Raw genomic sequence first — 15,673 nt, 5'->3', positions numbered from 1 at the left:
AAGGAGAATGGAGAATGCTGTTTCATCGGGTTGTACCGGCGCAATCAGATGATGATAAACTCAAAAATTATTAAATTTGTGATTACATTCAATTTCCTATAAAGTTTCAGGAAACCACAAATTAAAAATTCAAACTTAAGTGCTTTTGTTACATTTTATTACTAAGTCATGAAAACAAAAATAGTTTTAAAAATGCACACACCACTGGATAGCATAAAAAAAAGCTCTCAGCTTGTAAATCTTGGTCCAATTAAACAAGTACCAGAATTATTGTCCTTTATTTATTCATGACTCTGAATGATGTACAATACAACTCCAATTATCCAAAATCAGATTCTCTGAAATCCTCAGTTATCCAGTTTTTCCAAAATGTTCAAATAAACAAAGATATCCAAAATCTTCATCCAAATTTTTTTCGGAGCCAAACTGTCTGGGGATATTGGGCTCCCGATGGCGTCAGCAGCAGACCTCGGGCTCCCGGTTCCAGCAGCAAGGACCTTAAGCTCCCGGCACAAGCGGGGTTTCGGTGGGGAGTGGCTAGCATTTTTTTGTTGAGAATTAAACATTATTTTAATGATTAAAAAGTCTTCCCTTGTTGTTTAAACACTGTTACAAGTGATTTGCTGTTCCTACTAGGTGGTTTTTAAAAATTACTAATTCTCTGGGAAAAAAAAGTTTATTTGAAATGGGTCTGGTCCTGATCATTTCAGATAATCGGAGTTGTACTGTATTATTTACAATATTTTGTTGAGCTGAGATCAATAATATACAGGTACACTCGGTTTCAAAACTTGAGCATTCCTTTGAAACCTTTCAGAAGGTGAACTGGCTTAAAGTGAAGAACAATTCACTCCTATTGAAGGCTATTTTCATAAAAGTGAAAACCCATTCAAATTTATTTTGGAAAGTGAACAAAGGTTATTTGTTAAAGCTAATTTTTATAAAATGAGTATTCATTAGACGGGGTATTACCTGTATTGCAAAATTCAGGAAAATCAACTTAAAGAATTTACAATTAAACAATTGCTTTCTATCAAGAAAGTAGGCTAGAAGATACAGATGGTCAAATGAAGAAAAACTATTGTTGGTCATTCTGGCTTTTAAAACTTTACCTTGCCCTTGTGTGCTTCTTGAAGCCACGTTCGAAGCCGAATGAGACAGCTCTCTTGCAGTGGTGTCAAATCTCCCAAATAACGCTCAATATAATCAGCATCTAATTTATCTAAAACACAATCAGATCTTAATATTACTCACAAATTGAGAGGTCACACCATTTTAACCTAAAAATCCAGCACTTCTTACCTGTGCTGAAAACAAATTACACTTTTATGTTTTGCATCAGCATTTTTGAATCAAACAAGGTCAGCAAAATAATGGATACTTTACCCCTTATTCACCTATTAAACCCACAAGGGAGATGCAGCTGACATCTGGCATACTGACCTCAAAATTGTTGTGGCCAGACATTAGCTTTCAGACAGCTCCTCATGCTGAGGAATCCACTGAAGCATTGCTGAGGTATGCAAGAGCTTTGAGGGGTCCTTCTGCTGTCCAGCATTGAGGGGCTGAGATTGGTGGTGAAGCCCCACAAACAACAGAAGGGGAAGTAACCCTGGTGTGGCCACAATAGTGGTAATAGTGCGATAAATGGTGAATGCTACAATGTACAAATGAATACGACATTATAAATGTAAAAATATTTTTTGTGAATAGTTTATTTTGAAATAAGAAAAATCCCATCTTCTCCATCTACCCCTAAACTATCATTACTCTCTTCAGTTCAGGTGATCGACCTGTGATCATCACTATGTGATAGTTCCCCAACTCTACACTACCTTCCATCTCTCAACCAAAGCTCAGAGAAATAGCCTGGGAAACCCAGTTTCTGCCTGTTCCATCAAACTCATTTCCCCATACCTTGACAATATCTTAAACCCCCCACCACCAAACCCCCATATAGTCCCTTCCAACATACTTTCTACTCACACTCTTCACCTCTTTGTAGACTTCTAATTCTTCAGCCCTTACCATCTCATCTTCATTATGAAGTGCAATCCCTCAATACATCCAGTCCCCATTGATTAATACTCTTCTGTGCTTGGTGGAACTTCTCATTATCCTTACCTTCTCCTTTGAGTGCTCCCAATTCAATGGGTAGTCAAAAGCATTGGTCCCAGTCATGCCTGACTTTTTGATGAGTATGTGGAACAGTCTCTCTTCCAATCCTATTCAGGTACCATTTCCCATCTGAACATCTACATCGATGACTGCACTGACTAACCTCTTGTACTTGTGCAGAACTCAAAGCTTCCATTCATTTCACTGCCAACTTTCATCCTGGCCTTAAATTTACCTTGATTGTTTCAGATAGCTCTCGCCCCTTTCTGGACCTCACTGTATTCCTCTCAGCAGACAAATTATCTTCAAACATATACTATCATAGCTATTTAGATTACACCTCTTCTCACCATTTCTTGTAAGGACAGTATTCCTTTCCCCCAATTCTCCCGCCCTATCTGTTCCCAGGATGAGACTGTCCACTTCATGTCCTCTTTCTTCAACACATGGATTTTACCCACATCATTGATATAGCACGTACCCGTATTTCCTCCATTTCTTGTACTTCCAATCACACTCCAACTCCTCCTCCCCAAGCAGAACAAGGACAGAGTCCTTTTTGTCCTCACTTTTAATCCCATCAGGCACTGCATTGAACACGTTATTCTCTGACATTTCTGCCAATTTCAGTACAATTCCACCACCAGCCACAGTTTACCTTCCCTCCCCATCCATATCTGCCTTTTGCAGGGATCAGTATCTTCAAGGCTCCCAGGTCCACTCTCCCCTCCCCACCCACTGTTCTACCCCCTCAGGGATTTCTTCTATAATCACAGAAAGTGGAAAGTTTGTGCCTACATCTCCCCCACATACCACCCACCCCCCACCCACCACCCACCACCACCACAACAGATCTTCCAGGAGAGACAGAACTTTGCATGCACATTGTCTAACCGGCAATGTTCATTTGCACTGGTGAGACCAAGCACAGATTGAGTGATTACATAGCCTAACACCTGTGCTCTGTCAGTGGATTTAGCTAGAACTTTCAGTAGCCAATCATTTCAATTCAAGAAAAACATTCCCCACAGATATGTCTGTCCTATTTTTCATTCATTGCTAGGATGAAACTAAACATAAACTTGAACAACATTTCATGTTCTTCCTGGACAACCTTAAACCCAATAACATTAATGTTTCTAATTTTAAGTAATCCCTGCCTGTCTGTTCCACTGTTTCAGCATCTTTTTTCCCTCCTCCCCTTGTGACTCTTCTCGCTAACCTCCACTCCTCCCATTGGGCTCTCCCTCTACATGTCTCTTCACCTATTCACTTCGGTCCACAAACCTCCACCTCTTCAACATTTTGTCTAATACTTTATCACCTCACTCTTTACTCTCCTTTTTCATCCCTTCATGCACATGGCTTCAACAATGGGTCCCGACCCGAAGCATGGATGTTGTGTGACCCACTGAATTCCTGGAGCTCCTCAATGTTTACTTAAGCTTCATAAACATTTGTTATTCCAATCATATTGCTTAAACTGATTTTAAATACTCAGGATAAATAAATACATTACTGTTTCTCATTCAAGCCTAAACATAAGAACTGAGCCTGAGCTATTTTTAGACTGTGCAATGATTATATAAACATGCAATTGAATAGTTATAATAATTAATGTTTACCATCTGGTGTTCCTGAGAGAGAATCAGGCGAATTACTGGAAGCAGCAATCAAGTCCTTATTGATATGTTCTTCCTTTCTAACGGCATCACCTCGTTTAGGTATGGCCACAGCTGGAGAGGACGTTAGCTTCTGAGCTGGAACTGACTTTTCTATGTTAATTTTTACTCTTGGTGTCCAACGTGGTATATAGGTAATTCTTTCTTCCTCCAATTGTTTTAAGTAATATTCAATTATTTCTTTCCCCTATTAAAGGCACAAACATAGCTTGCTAACATACAAAACACAAATATTGTTCAATATGAATCTACTAAAAATGAACTTGGGGTAGGAGGGTAATAGAAGAAATGTTGACAATAATCCCCAAATTATCTATATTTAAAATTCAGCTGTACAAAAGGGAAAGTTACAATTAGTTTGAAAGGATGACCACAGGATGAAAAGGGTACTGAAAAGTTTTTTTTTGCCACCTTTTACTCCAGGCAAATCCAAGAGAAAAACCTTCTACAGTATCAGCAGGTTAAAGCACAAGAGAGCTCATGCCCAAAACATTGGTTATATAGTTTAGATCTGCTGAGTTCCTCCAGTTTTCCTGTGTTTTTACTAGAGTCTAAAGACTTTTGCATTTCTCCACAAAACACAACTTAATCACTTGGAGGTCATTGTTGAATTAGAAATCACTGGAATACAAGGCAAATGTCTTCTGGCGCTGAAGCAGGTTGCTCTTTACACCTCTTGATCGCAACGAAGAAATGACACAAAAAGTTGCAGGCGGGCATGACCAGAAGTAACCAAACTTCCCATGAAGAACAACATTTCAAACTATAAAGAAATTATTTTAATAGAAGTTAAAACAATACAGCACAGTTACAGGCCCCTTGGTCCTCAATGTTGTGACATCCCATATATTCCTTCCTAAAAAAACTAAACCTCCTTCTTTCATCCATATGTCTAAGAGACTCTTAAATGGCCCCAATGTTTCAGCTTCTATCACTATCTCTGGCAATGCATTCCAGACACCCACAACTCTGTGTTAAAAAACTTGCCCCTGATATCTCCCCTAAACTCCCCCCCCCCCCTTAACTTTGCACATATGCCCTCTGGTGTTGGCTGATTCTGCCCTGGGAAACAGGTCCTGACTGTCCACCCTATGCCTCTCATAATCTTGTAAACCTCTATCAAGTCTCCTCTCATCCTTCTAGGCACCAAAGAGAAAAATCCCAGCTTTACTAAACCTTGCCTCATAAAACTGATTTCCCAATTCAGGAATCATCCTGGTAAATCTCCTCTGCACTCTTTCCATAGCTTCCCCATCCTTCCTATAATGAGGTAACCAGAACTGAACACAATACTCCAAGTGTGGTCTTACCAAAGATTTGTAGAATTGTAACATGACCCCGCTACTCCTGAATTCAATCCCAGCATCCCATAAGCCTTTTTAACTATCCATTCAACCTGTGCGGCAACCTTAAGGGTTGTATGGATTTGTACTTCAAGGTCCCTCTGTTTATCCACACTCTTAAGTAATCGACCATTAACCCTGTACCCAGCCTTCTGGTTAGTCCTTCCAATGCATCACCCAATACTTATCCAGATTGAAATCCATCTGCCATTTTTCTGCCCAACTCTGCAACCTGTCTATAGCCTCTTGTAACCTTAGACAACCTTCATTTCCATCCACAACTCCCGAACTAATGGAGCAACTCTGCACCTGTGTTAACCTGCATAAAATATCAATATTTTACAAACAAAGCAGAAAAAGGATTGACATGGGTAACTAAATCAGTTATATTAAAACAGTTTCAATTATTTCACCATAATGTGAAAAAAAATCTTCAGTAGATAGATGTGCATGTATTTTACATGTAAACTTACCACAAAACAAAATAATATAGTCACGTGAAGTAGGCCTGACACTTTTGGGTATTTTCTTCATGACAAGATTATATCTGCACTCATAATTCAGCTGCCAAGTTTAGAACATATACAGAAGTAGAACTAAGTGTCTTTATAGTTACATACCTTTTTTATACTGCTGGCATACTGTTTCATTGCTATCTTTTCAACAGTACTTTCAAACCCAAAAAAGGACTTTATATCAAGACTTGCAGACTGCTCAAAACAAGTCCAATCTTCATTTTCTTGATGAACCTAACAGCACACAAAACAAGATAGTCCAGGTTCAGACCCAATTTTCAATAGTTTCAAATATTGGTTAATGAGAGAGGGAAAGAACACACATATATATCTATCACACACACAGCATCTCCACACCAAATATAGAAATAAAATCTCCAGATATTCCTACAAAAACCGTAATTCACAGATTATTATTAGGTATTGGGATTGGACTATTATTGATGAGCTTGCAAGTGGCCATAAAACCTTTTGATATAATATTGAGCATCAAACCCAGGCCAGATCAAAAGAAACATTTAAATTCAACCTCTGAATTATACAGTTCATTAACAATGTAGAAACAATATTTCTTCACACTGCAGTTACATAATTATAAGACTGTATTAACATTGCTTCAACTCCACAATTATACATTAACTTGTTAAACAGAGAAGCATATTAGCTGAAAAATACCAGTTATCCAATGGTTGTGAACTATTTTCCTTAATTTTGATTGCCTTACAAAATCACAAATGATCACACCAAATATAAATTAGTGCTTTTATAAATGATAGCCCTATAAATCAAGTGATATTGAGAAAAATTATAAACATTGAACCATGGGATTGCTGGCAGATTAATGTCAATTTTCATATCTCTCGTGCTATAGGTCATTAAAAATACACTGGTTTTCTAGCATTTTCTGAAACACTACAGAATAAGCAATGCTCATATGGAAACGAGCTGCTAAACCACTGTGACAAAGTACGATTTGTACATGGTGCATTCCTTACCATGAGTGAATGATCTCTGTGGGCATACAGATCATGGACAACATTTACCACTGAGTGTGGAAGAAAGCAGCATTTAAATTTAAAACATGGAAATCAAATTACAAGGCTACGACATTGTGGCGCATCTAAATGATTAAGAATAGTAATGTTCATTTTGGTGGGGAATTCATTGCATTGATGAAAGCGGGGTGGTGTGTTGCTGAGAATGGGCGGTGCGAGGGTCGTGAATGGGGGGTGGCGGGGTGGGAGCTGCTGCGAACAGAGGGGGGTTGCTGCCATGATAGAGGTGTGTGTCTGTATATATTGAACAGAATAGTGAAACCCCACTTTTTTCACGTTGCTATTTTTTTGGATCCCAACTATTGTGTTATAAGAGGGTTCCACTGTAGTAAGCTGCTGGAGATAGAGTTGTTGGGACTTCAATTTTCTTTTACATTAATTTTAAATATTTTTCAACTGATAACATACAGTGTAACAGCAGAACTCATTGATGACAACTCGGTTGGCAAAGGTTTCATTGTGGGCTTCTATTTTCAATGTCCTCTCTCGCCAGTTCAAGGAATTCTTCTGGATAAAGTAGATGTAATCAACACCTGCAATCTGATAAGGTTTAAATAGCAATTACTGATAAATTAGAGAGACGTGATAATGTGCAACAATAATACTCAAAATCCTCTTGCGATAATCATTGGTTTGCCACAAATCAAAGTGCATTAATATAACAATCTTAAAATTTACTTGGGTCTCCATGAATTACAGGTACACAATCCTTTATCTAGACAGCTAAAATCCGGAAAGCTCCAAAATCCGGTAAGTGGGGAGAGAGGCGGCTGGCACTTGGGGGAGGCAGCCGGGCAGCCGAGGGACCAGCGCTTGGGGAAGACGGCCGGGTGACTAGAAGGGAGTGGAGGTGGATAGAGCAGCGCAATTCAGATGGGCTTTCCGAAATCCGGAAAAATCTGAAATTTGGAACACACTGTCCACCAGGGGTTCCAAATAAAGGATCATGTACCTGTACAATCACAAGAATCAATCAACACAAAATATTCACTAGGGAGAAAGCAGACATTTACAAAATGTTGGTATAAACTCCACAAACAAACATTTTTAAAAAATCAACATGATATGCTTCAACACAATTTTGATGCTCGTGTTGCCATTAATTATGTAAAATCAATTTATTTTGAAAACTGAATATCAGATGAATGAACTTAAACTTTACAGCTAAAAAAGCAAATTATGAAAAACACAATTTATTGGATAAGGTTGAATTCCTTCACCAGAGCCTAACAAAATTTGATTAACATTCTTCATTCAATTTGCAAATACACTGGACCATTTGTAAAATAAATTTAACATTAAGGTGCTTGAAGTGGTCTTAGAAAAATGTCCAAAGGCTTACCAGTAGTCAAGAAAAATGTTTGAAAGTTACAATGAAAGAGGAATATAGGTACAAGAGTTTAGGGGAAAAAAAAACTCCTTCAAACCCACTCTTTCAGTGACAAGATTATGAATAATTTGTCACATACCTGCCTTATCCTCTGACTTTGCATCAATTATCATTAAGCTGGGGGAAGAGTCACGTGATGGAGTAATGGCCAGTCGGGAAACCAGCCCTCTCCAGGAAAATAGGAAAAAAAAGTTAGGAAAAAGCAAAGCATTACAGAAATAGAGTACAAGAAATAGAAGATAAAGATACAGAGAAGAGAAAGAAGATGGCTTCCAAGAAGGAGAAAGTAAGAACAGCTGGAAAAAAAGTTAAAAAGTCGCCAAAGAAGAAGGAAGGCGGCCTTACCTGCAGGAAGGAACAGGACGCTGTGATGACGAGGAGCGCCTGACCCTCAAGGTCAGTACCTGCCCTACAGAGTCGCGACCCACCAGCCGGTACACGACAAAAATGGCTCTTGGAGCCAAACAAAAATGCGCAATGGCGCAATCAGAGGAAAAAGAGGACACCGGTGGGAGGGGGGCTCAGCAGAGGAGCGGGCTGTAACAGACCGAGCAGCTGAAAGACGCCCGATACCAGGGCTCTCAGCTGGAGGATAAGGAAGACAGCAGAAGAAGGTGCAACAAAACAGATGTGGAAGACAGACGGAGGGACAATCGACAAGAAGACAAACGTCAAGAAGCACAAAAGACGAGCAGCCCAAGAGGGAAGGAACAGCAAGAAGAGGCCCGACAAAGAGATACAAGCAGCTCATCAGGAAAAATAGAAGAGACACAGACACAAAGAAGAGCAGAAGACACAAACACAGAGACCGACACAGAAGAGGAAGAAGACCAAGATCTTCACAGAGAAATAGAAGGTAAAACTGATGAACAGAATATAGATAAAGTCTTTTTTGAAGAACCAATGAGATCAGTAAAAGAATGATGATCATTGGAGTTTAATGCAATTAAAAGAAAAATTAAAAGAACAGAAGATAAAATGCAAAGGTTAGAACTGGTAATGACAGAAATAGGGGAGTAGAGAATGTGGAAGAGTGGGAAACGGCTGTAGAAATGGAAGTAAATGACAAGAGAAAAATTGGAAGAAAGTGGCAAAAAAATTAAAGAGACACAAGAGTTGTTATCTCAGAAAATTGTTATGTTGGAAAATTATAGTAGGCGAAACAACATAAAAATTGTGGGCCTGAAGGAGGGTGAAGAAGGCACAGACATGAAGGAATTTATAAAAGGATGGATCCCAAAAGTCCTGGGAATGACAGAAATGCAGGAAGAAATGGAAATAGAAAGGGCACACAGAGCATTAGCTCCAAAACCACAGGCACATCAAAAGCCAAGATCCATCTCAGTAAAAGTTTTGATACACGACAAGAGAAAATATACTGGAACGGGCAAGGAATAAAATTAGAGAAGATAATAAACCATTGGAATACAAGGGTCAAAATATTTTTTTTTTACCTAGACATAAGTTTTGAACTCAAAGAGGAGGAAGGAATTTAATTCAGCAAAATCAACTTTATAAAAAAGGTTACAAATTCATATCAAGACATCCAGCCGTGCTTAAAATATTTACACCCGGGGAGCAAAAGAGACTGTTCTCGGATCCAAAGAAAGCGCAAGAATTCGCAGAACGTTTGCAGGACAGAAGAGATGAAGAGATGTAACAAGAATGAAAAACAGCGATAAAGTATAAATAAAGATGTAAAAATAATGTATATATAAGGAACTAAAGAGGGAAAAGAGAAGGGAAGGAAGGGAGAAAGGGGGAAAAAAAGAGAGCTTTGTTAACCGTCACTGCAAAATCAGTTGACGCTGCGAACAAGATCACAACCAAAATGAAAAGGGAAGTTGTAGTTGCCTGGCAAGGGGTAGGGGGCAACTCAGAGGGGGGGGGGGGGAACTTTTGGGGTTAAGGTATTAGTGAATGTGGGAACTTCAGGGGTACTTTATGTCTTAAATGTGTTGTCATATATTAAGTGTAATAAGAGAAAACTAAGAGATGAAAATGGGGAAAAGGGGGATGGAGGTGGCAAAGAGGTGGAAAAGAGATGTATGCAAGATATAAGACGGCCAATCTTGTGGAAAGGAAGGAATCCAAAGGTAGCGGTAGATAAATTAGCAGAGAGGTATAATCAAAGTGGTGTACAGTTACCAAATCTTAGAAATTATTATAGAGCTGCACAATTGAGGTATTTATCAGATTTTTACCAGACAATCATGTTGAGGAACTTTGGGGGACATCCGATGCGCTCTAGTATTTGCCAAAGCCCTTTCCTGCTCACGGTGTCGAAGGCTTTGGTGAGGTCAACAAAGGTGATGTAGAGTCCTTTGTTTTGTTCTCTGCACTTTTCTTGGAAAACAAAGGACTCTACATCACCTTTGTTGACCTCACCAAAGCCTTCGACACCGTGAGCAGGAAAGGGCTTTGGCAAATACTAGAGCGCATCGGATGTCCCCCAAAGTTCCTCAACATGATTATCCAACTGCACGAAAACCAACAAGGTCGGGTCAGATACAGCAATGAGCTCTCTGAACCCTTCTCCATTAACAATGGCGTGAAGCAAGGCTGTGTTCTGGCACCAACCCTCTTTTTAATCTTCTTCAGCATGATGCTGAACCAAGCCATGAAAGACCCCAACAATGAAGACGCTGTTTACATCCGGTACCGCACGGATGGCAGTCTCTTCAATCTGAGGCGCCTGCAAGCTCACACCAAGACAAAAGAGAAACTTGTCCGTGAACTACTCTTTGCAGACGATGCCGCTTTAGTTGCCCATTCAGAGCCAGCTCTTCAGCGCTTGACGTCCTGCTTTGCGGAAACTGCCAAAATGTTTGGCCTGGAAGTCAGCCTGAAGAAAACTGAGGTCCTCCATCAGCCAGCTCCCCACCATGATTACCAGCCCCCCCACATCTCCATCGGGCACACAAAACTCAAAACGGTCAACCAGTTTACCTATCTCGGCTGCACCATTTCATCAGATGCAAGGATCGACAATGAGATAGACAACAGACTTGCCAAGGCAAATAGCGCCTTTGGAAGACTACACAAAAGAGTCTGGAAAAACAACCAACTGAAAAACCTCACAAAGATAAGCGTATACAGAGCCGTTGTCATACCCACACTCCTGTTCGGCTCCGAATCATGGGTCCTCTACCGGCACCACCTACGGCTCCTAGAACGCTTCCACTAGCGTTGTCTCCGCTCCATCCTCAACATCCATTGGAGCGCTTACATCCCTAACGTCGAAGTACTCGAGATGGCAGAGGTCGACAGCATCGAGTCCACGCTGCTGAAGATCCAGCTGCGCTGGATGGGTCACGTCTCCAGAATGGAGGACCATCGCCTTCCCAAGATCGTGTTATATGTGAGCTTTCCACTGGCCACCGTGACAGAGGTGCACCAAAGAAAAGGTACAAGGACTGCCTAAAGAAATCTCTTGGTGCCTGCCACATTGACCACCGCCAGTGGGCTGATAACGCCTCAAACCGTGCATCTTGGCGCCTCACAGTTTGGCGGGCAGCAACCTCCTTTGAAGAAGACCGCAGAGCCCACCTCACTGACAAAAGGCAAAGGAGGAAAAACCCAACACCCAACCCCAACCAACCAATTTTCCCCTGCAACCGCTGCAATCGTGTCTGCCTGTCCCGCATCGGACTTGTCAGCCACAAACGAGCCTGCAGCTGACGTAGACTTTTTACCCCCTCCATAAATCTTCATCCGCGAAGCCAAGCCAAAAAGAAACCAGACAAGGGAAAAACCAGACTGGACTAAGATAGAACTAGATAAAATAGGGGAAAAGGTATCGGAACATATACTTTATAAGTGGGATGAAAAGCTGGTGCAATATAAAAACTCACCAGTACTGCATCATTTACTTAATACATGGAAGAAGATCCACTTAGAAATGAAAAAAATGAATGATCAAATACCAAAATTACTATTGAAGCAAAATCCGCTAATCCCTTTTACAATAGGCAACCTTTCCTTTAGAGAATGGGAGAGAAAAGGAGTCAAAAGAATGGAAAACTGTTTTTTTGGAAATAATTTATTAACCTTTGAACAGTTGAAGTACAAATATGGAATAACTCATGGTACAATGTTTGCATATCAATTGAAAGTGTATTTAAAGGACAAATTGGGAAACAGCTTGAAATTACCTGAAGGAAGCAGCTTTGAATATGTAATTACAGACACAATGATAATTAAAAGATTTATAACCAACATGTACAAGATGCTGCAAGAGAAGGAAAAATTAAATAAACTATAAACCTAAGCAGAAGTGGAAAAAGGATCTAAACATAAAGATAAAAAATGAAGTTTTGGAAAAGTTATGTTCTGGAACTATAAAGAATACAATAAACACAAGGTTACGCATGATACAGTATAATTGGTTACACAGGGTATATTTTACTCCTCAAAAATAAAACAAAATGGGATTCAACATTATCAGATAGATGCTTTCGCTGTAAGAAGGAAATGGCAACAACATTACATGCAACTTGGGCATGTACGAAAGTGAACACATTTTGGGAAGAACTAAATCAGATACTAAATAAAATTACAAAAAATAACATACCAAAAAAAGAGATCTTTCTTTTAAGTAACACAAGAAGTAGAGAATTAGGCCTCAAATTGGATAAAGTGCAAAAAAAATTCATTATGATAGCCTTAGCGATAGGAAAAAAAATGTATCAACTTGGAAAATGGAAGAGAGCATGAGTATACAGCAATGGTACTTGGAAATGAATAAATGTATTCCATTGGAAAAAATAACATACAATTTAAAAAATAAAGTCACAATGTTTAAACAAATTTGGGAACCATACATGGAACATATCAGAGAGAGCTTGCCTACGACCCCCATCCCCTAGATAAGAAGACAAAATGACTAGATTCAGTGTGTAATAAACATTTTTCTTATTTATTTTCTTTTGTGTGAAGATATTGTTTTATGGTTTTATTATATTGTATATGTTGAATATTTATGGGTATTGGAGAGGGGTGGGTAGAGGGGAGAGAGGGAAGGGTGGGGGGGAAAGGGGAGAAAAGACCACTGTGTAAATTTAATGAGATACGTTTGTACATATTTTGGTTGGTATGGTTCACAGTATGAAAAATAAAAAAATATATTTAAAAATAAATCATAATTAAGCTGCAATAGATTCTAAATTTCTACAATTTTCTGCTTTCCACTCCACTCCAGAAAGAGAGAGCATCTAAATTTTAGACGCCCCTTGTACTGCTGTAATTTAAGGCCTCTGTCTACCCTTGGGTCATTGCTTTTGTGAATGTGGCTTCAGTCCCATCAACCAAGTGATTTTTCAATGCAGTGAGGAATTGCGGCACCACGGAGACCCTTGTGCAAGAGACCGTGCTAATTAATCAGGACCCAGTACCTATTGCTGCCCGTTAATCCCAACATCCATGACAACTAAATTTCTAGCCAGATCAATAAATGGCCTTCAGTTCCATGAGCTTTAATTTAGGAACATGGGCAAATACCTATTCGAACTCCATATAAATAAGTGATTGACAATCAACCCCCAACTACACTATTCAATCGTTTTTAAAAAAATCAAACATGATCTGCCCATTTCAAATGAAAATGTTTAATTACTCTTCTCTTAAAGAGTCTAGTAATCTTGCAACAAGAAATATTGGATAATTCTTTTGTTAAATGGGAAAGTGAGGAATGTTTTTCAAGAGGAAAATCATTTAGGATTTTAGTAGTGTTCTCATCAACTGTTAAGAGGGAAACTATCTGGTTCAGAAAGTTTGTTTCTCTTTTGTCTAAATATTTTCACCATCACTGTCCTTCTCCATTATATCTGGATCTCCAGGATGTTATGATCTTCAGAAAAGACTGACCTAATTTAGCCATTCAACATGCAAGAGTTTTCCTATTTTCATTTATAATATGACAGTGATTCATTTCCAAATTGCTACTAATCATCTACTTTACTTTTTGATATGAAGTTCATTTTCATCATAGTTCCAAAAGTAATTTTTTTAAAACATTTCTTGGTGTTCTTTTTCCTGTCTCAGGCTCTAGACTTTTATACAAGTTTAAAGTTTTGAATGTTTTCACTTTTTTCTTCGTCATCTTTGCTTTTCGAAGTAACACCATTACCTTCCATGACTTTGTCACAGCAAATACTTAACTGGACATATCCCACTTCTCAATGGTGATTTATTCTGGGACATTGATGCACTGAAGTCTGCAGTGTCAAATATAGATGCACTGACGTGATTCATCTCAATCATTTTATTATTAGCTTCAAATAAATGTTTACTCATCTTTAGGATATTAGCTAAATCTGGCTTCTTGGTTCTCGGACTCTGGTACAGATAGGAACCCTTCATTAAAACCACAGGTTTTAAAAAAAATTTACTTCTGTATTTATGCATTCCGTTATATCACGAATGCTATTCAACAATCAGCTCAAAATCCCACTCTACTGTCTTAGATCTATTTGTCTCATAATTCTACCCATAAAAATCACTATTACCTACTTATCTCTTTTGAGACCCTTTTTCATCGAGGAAGCAGTTTCAACCAATTGCAAAGGCTACATCTTCCTCTAGCTTTTAAAAAAAAATGTTATAGCCTGGTATTTCCAGATGGTTAGATCTCAGTTAGTTGTTATACTATAAACCAAGTTTAACTTGGGCATACAAGTCTTTTTTTTTATTGCCTGTGAATTTGTTTAAGAAAATTATTTGGACTACACACATTAGATTGGTTATTCTAATCAGGCCCGCCGACTGGTGTTGTAACAGCATTGCACTAATTGCTACGCTAACCGTGCTGTATTAAAATCTCAAAAGCAATGAATTATCAGATTTTAACTTAGTTAATTAAAAGAATACTAGATTTTAAAGGGTCCCGATAGCAGGATCTTGAACCAAAACATCAACAGTTCCTTTCCCCACCAAGTTCATCCAGCAGTTTATTTTAATTTGGATTGTAAACTGTAATACTATTTGTTACCAGCAGGTGGTAATGCAACATAGATAAGAACAGGCTAATGATTTGCTTGATAAAAGTTGCAGAAAGTAAAAGCAATTGTGAGAAGAGAAAAAAATTGAGCCATATTCAAAATATCTTAAGATAAATCTGGAAACTACTCATGGCAATTGTATTAATTTTAACCAAGAGAAGATAGAATGAAGAAAAAGAAAAGCACGTTGGGATTTTAAAAAGTTTCTCCGTAGAGGAGCAGTTAAAACATTTTTTCCCCTCAGATTTCCTTACAATCCCAGGAGAGGGGCCATTTGGCCTATCAAGTTTACACCGCCTTTCAAAGCAATTCCATTAATTCTATTTCCCCACACATTTCCCTGTGATGTATCCTTTCTCACATTCTCATTATCTCATTCTAATTCTCCTACCACTTATTTATTATCAGTTATGTAGAACAATCTATTAACCTACAAGCAGTATATCTTTAAAATGTGGAAGGAAACTGAAGAAAATTGGGATAAGACTATGCCATCAAAAAAAAATCCAAACAACAAAGTTGGCATTGGAGGTCAGGATTGAAGCCAGATCACTACAGCTGTTAGGGATCAA

General features: G+C 38.7%; 1 protein-coding gene across 5 annotated transcripts in view; it reads right to left on the bottom strand.

Annotated features, from left to right (window-relative positions):
- Window positions 1-15,673, bottom strand: part of LOC138759594 (SEC14-like protein 1) — a 38,720-nt gene that overhangs the window by 7,713 nt on the left and 15,334 nt on the right. For all 5 annotated transcript variants that reach the window (XM_069930279.1, XM_069930281.1, XM_069930280.1 and 2 more), the window contains 4 exons: window positions 7,122-7,253; window positions 5,764-5,892; window positions 3,744-3,987; window positions 1,113-1,222 (listed from right to left, as the gene is read on the bottom strand). In XM_069930279.1, the coding sequence (XP_069786380.1) occupies window positions 1,113-1,222; window positions 3,744-3,987; window positions 5,764-5,892; window positions 7,122-7,253 (615 nt within the window). The remainder of the gene's footprint in view (window positions 1-1,112; window positions 1,223-3,743; window positions 3,988-5,763; window positions 5,893-7,121; window positions 7,254-15,673) is intronic.

Source organism: Narcine bancroftii, chromosome 3 (genome assembly GCF_036971445.1).
Source record: "Narcine bancroftii isolate sNarBan1 chromosome 3, sNarBan1.hap1, whole genome shotgun sequence".
Classification (NCBI taxonomy): domain Eukaryota; kingdom Metazoa; phylum Chordata; class Chondrichthyes; order Torpediniformes; family Narcinidae; genus Narcine; species Narcine bancroftii.
The sequence above is the reverse complement of the archived record's forward strand: the minus strand, read 5'-3'. Positions and strand labels throughout refer to the sequence as shown.